At 38.3% G+C, this 4,094-nt stretch overlaps 1 protein-coding gene across 1 annotated transcript in view; it reads left to right on the top strand.

Annotated features, from left to right (window-relative positions):
• Positions 1-414: 414 nt before the first annotated feature.
• The window catches only part of LOC112463466 (sperm flagellar protein 2-like), a gene marked incomplete at its 3' end in the record, with an annotated part of 4,040 nt that continues 360 nt past the window's right edge, over positions 415-4,094 (top strand). The window contains 5 exon segments of the mRNA XM_025029892.1: positions 415-681; positions 967-1,842; positions 2,235-2,495; positions 2,643-3,243; positions 3,453-3,742. Coding sequence (XP_024885660.1) covers positions 415-681; positions 967-1,842; positions 2,235-2,495; positions 2,643-3,243; positions 3,453-3,742 — 2,295 coding nt within the window.

The raw sequence follows: 4,094 nt of genomic DNA, 5'->3' as shown, positions 1-4,094 counted from the left end.
TAAACGATATGAAATTTAACAGTATGTAAATATGAAATGACTAAAAGCACAAAATATTTTCAGAAACATAAAATTATCAGACATTATAAATATGCAACAAATTTAAAAATATTAAATTTGTAAATATATTTGAAAAAACCAAAGTCTCTCAAAACATTTTTATGCATAATAAAAAATGCACAAATTAAAATTACATTATTGTTATTACTTTATCATTACCATTCCACGTTATTCATTTTTTGCTCTTTCTGAAAAATTCGACGTTCGCCGCGGTTATCAAACGTGTATACGATGCTAATTTCGTACGATCACATTTGTCAAGTCGCGATGTCTCGATCACGTCGTCAACGTCGGAAACGCGACTCCTGGGTCCCGAGACGCTCGAAATTCCGTAAAATCGTTTAATTCCCACAAATGGCCAGTGCGCTGAAGGCATGGCTGCGTACGAGACTGGGTGCGATCATGGATCTCACGCCGGAGACGTTCGGTCGTTACACGAGAGACGGCACCCTGCTGGCCCAGATCCTGCACAGCTACGACATAATCACTAGCAATCAATTAAGCACCATCCTTCGTACGCGAGATCCCGCCTTGTCCAGGGTGAACCTGAGGACCCTGCGAATCTGGCTGAAGCTCATTAACGTCACGCTGAGCGACGAGTGCATCGAGGAGATCTCTAAAGTATCACTTGAAGAAGAAGCAGCACAATAGATAGCTTTAAAAAATAAAACTGGCTATAAGGATTCTAGGGAAAAAAATAAAAAAAAAAAAAAAAAAAAAAAAAAAAAAAAAAAAAAAAAAAAAAATTATTATTTGAAAAAACTGCAGATATCGCTGATCTCGAAATAAATATTTTTATTAATTTATAGACATATATTTCTATATCAATTTTTATTAATTTATATATTTCTTTATAAAAATGCTAGATACTATGTTGTAAGGTGACTTTTACGAACGACGCTTTAGGGTAAAGGCGCTGCGTCTCTCCAGCTCTTCTACAAGGTTTACTTGAGCCTCGAGGGTAAGGACCGACTGCATTTCATCGCTCTTCAGAAAGAGCGGAAGTACATGCCCAGTAGATTCGATGTCTCCATTGTGTCCGAGGATCCAGTTCCATACGTACCACCCGAGCACCCTCTCTCGACACCGTTAATTGAGGCAGCCGATACCGTTCACTGGCACAGAAATAAGTTTTGGGCGATCACGGAAGCCTGCAGACGAGAACGCGAGCGATTCGAGGCCCTCATGGAATATCCTGCGATACAGCCGATCGAGCATTTTGTCCCGGAAGAGTTGCCGGACAAGAAGCAGGAGATGAGCGAAAGACTGGACGAATTCACTCGCAAGCATCCGGCTCGCAAGACGAAGAAGAGATACCAAGTGGTCGAGTGTTGCCCCTCGAAGAGATCTTTGGACGTGTCCCACGAGGTCGAGGATCCCGCAGCTGCCGCGGATTATATAGATTTCTTGAAGAAGCGCAGCGAAAAAGCGGCTAAATCTCACGAGTTAAAGCTGAAGACGCAAACAACGATGATGGCGGAGGCTTGGGAACAATTGCTGAGGAAACAGGACAGATCCTTCGACGAGGCTCTCGGCAGACGAGTGTTGGATCAGTCGCGCTACGAGAAACAAATGTTGAGGAAGCTGTGCGAGGTGCGAGACTTGAGAAATAGAATCGTGGAGAATCGTAGGATGGTTGATGAGATGTTGTTGAAGGCTAGAGAGAGCGAGCAGCGATTGAGGGAAGATCGTCATCAAGAAACAATAAAGGAAGAGAGAGAGGACGTGGAAATGGAGGCCTGCAGAATGTGCGAGCTTCGACGGAGAATTCGCGAGGAAAAAGTGAGTGGGTGACAATATTTTATCATGCCCTAAGACAAAATCTCTTTTGCTAAGAATGGAAAGAAAAACATAAGCCGTGGTTACACGAAATACTTATAAAATCTAACCAATATAAATTAAGTGAAAACAAACAGGATAAAGAATAGAATAGTACTTGAATTTAAAAATTCAAGAAAGCAAAAAGGTTAAAAAAAATTAGAATACAAAATCAAAAGACGACATTATACATATATACAAAAGTTAAATATTTTGAACATTGAAAAAATATTTATATATGTATATATTGAATGTAAAAAACGCAGAAATAAGAGAGAGGTATAGTAATTTTAATTATTAAAAAATTGTTTTTTTTTATATGGAAGATACAAATGTAAAATGTTTACACTTTAAAGGTGCGCGGGATGAAAGAGAAACATCAAGACATCTGTTCAGAGATTATAAATGATTTCGCGGACATCGCAGTAAAAATTGCTGATTATCGTCAGGCGAATGGTAATCATATCCCAAATTTCGCTTGGAACGAATGCAGAATGTCGTTTTTGAAAAATCAACCGATATTTAAACTTATGGATCATTTTAATAATATCGAAGAAAAAGAAGATTTAGAAGAAATGAAAAACGAAGAAAAAATGAAAATGAATGAAGACGATAATGTGATAGATATGGAGAATGGTACAAGAAGAAGTAGCAAAGAAAAAAAAATTGAAAAAGAATTGAAAGCTGAAAAAAAGCAGAAATTAGTTCAGCTGGAATTGGAACGTCAGCGATCTCTGGCTGATGCAGACTTTGAGAGTTATCAGGACCTAGCTTCGCCCTGGGATCAATTCGTACCAAAAAGAGAAGAGGAAGCTGAAGAAGTTTACAGACTAGGTTGCGTTGTGCTTGGTTACATCGTTCATCGCTTGTTGGAGATCTTATATCCTTATCCGGCCGAAATTGTGGGTTGTCCAGTGCCTAGAGTTAAGGTCGCGGCCATTATCTTGGGCATAACAAATGTAACCTTGCACGAACAGCTGCGAGAGTTGTTGGAAAACACTGGAATTCGTTTGCTGACGATGGAAGATGCGATCAATCATTGTCTGGAGAGGTACAAGCGGGAAATGGTTGACGTGGAGTACATCGATCTGAACATCAGCTCAGCGACGAAAGGCATCAAGAGATTGGAAGCTAAAAACAAGACGGACGACTCGAGGGAGCGTCACCCGAAAAAGATCGAACGACCAGCAAAATTAGCAACGCCCCAGCAGAGCGTAGCCGAGGAGAAACAAACGCAAACACCTAGACAGATACCCTATGACGATATGGACCCGATTTTAAGTGACACTGCGTATATAGGTAGAGGAATTTGAGAATATAAATTCAAGTCAATTAATAACAATCAAATTTTTGTTATCAGATCAAGCCCGAAGTCACGGTTTATAATTAATGATCTCTCACTTTCATAACATCAAATAACATATGCAAATATCATACAGTTCATTAAAGATAAAATAGTACTGTATCTAGACAATTAGTTCTTTTTTAGTGAATATTGAAATTTGAAAAATCTAAGCCGAGAATAATTTATTGTCAATCGCAGAATAACAACTAATGCTATCTACGATGTTTAGGCAAATGGACTTATGAGTTTCTCACCTTGGGTCAACCGATTTCGAACGAGTTAAATACGAAGATATTGATTGAGTACCTAAAAGGAATCGGAAACGTTGAGGGATGGGTATTAATAAATTATCCTAATACGTATGAGCAAATGGCGATGTTGGAGAAAGCGTTGACAGGACGCGAACTACCTCCCGATCCCGTCAATCTTACTAATGTCAACATCGAGGACATCGATTCTTCATTTCCCAGGATTGTGTTCGACGGTGATGAGATCGACACATTTGCGATATGCAGGCGCGTTCGATCATTTCATGTCAAAATTAATTTATGGCTTCATAAATATTAATATATTGATTCGGAGGAGATATTTAATATTACTAACGTTATTAATATATTCAGATTCATTTATTGTTCACAGTTTTTATAATAGTGCGTTGAAGCGTCAATTCGATTTCGCTCTCTGTCTTGAATCTTGAATTAAACTGATTTAATTATTTATTAATTGTTATGTAATATGGATTTTCTAAAAGTTAATGTAATTTTAATAGGCAGTCCAGATTATTGCCGAACCCAATTTCAAAAGCAAAAGATTATACTACTCTTTCTCCAACGTTCATGACAATTTATATCAAGACAATGCCGAAACCAAA

The sequence above is a fragment of the Temnothorax curvispinosus genome, unplaced genomic scaffold (genome assembly GCF_003070985.1).
Source record: "Temnothorax curvispinosus isolate PA1 unplaced genomic scaffold, ASM307098v1 QBEX01013291.1, whole genome shotgun sequence".
In the NCBI taxonomy this organism is placed as follows: domain Eukaryota; kingdom Metazoa; phylum Arthropoda; class Insecta; order Hymenoptera; family Formicidae; genus Temnothorax; species Temnothorax curvispinosus.
This window is presented reverse-complemented; position numbering and strand designations above follow the sequence as displayed.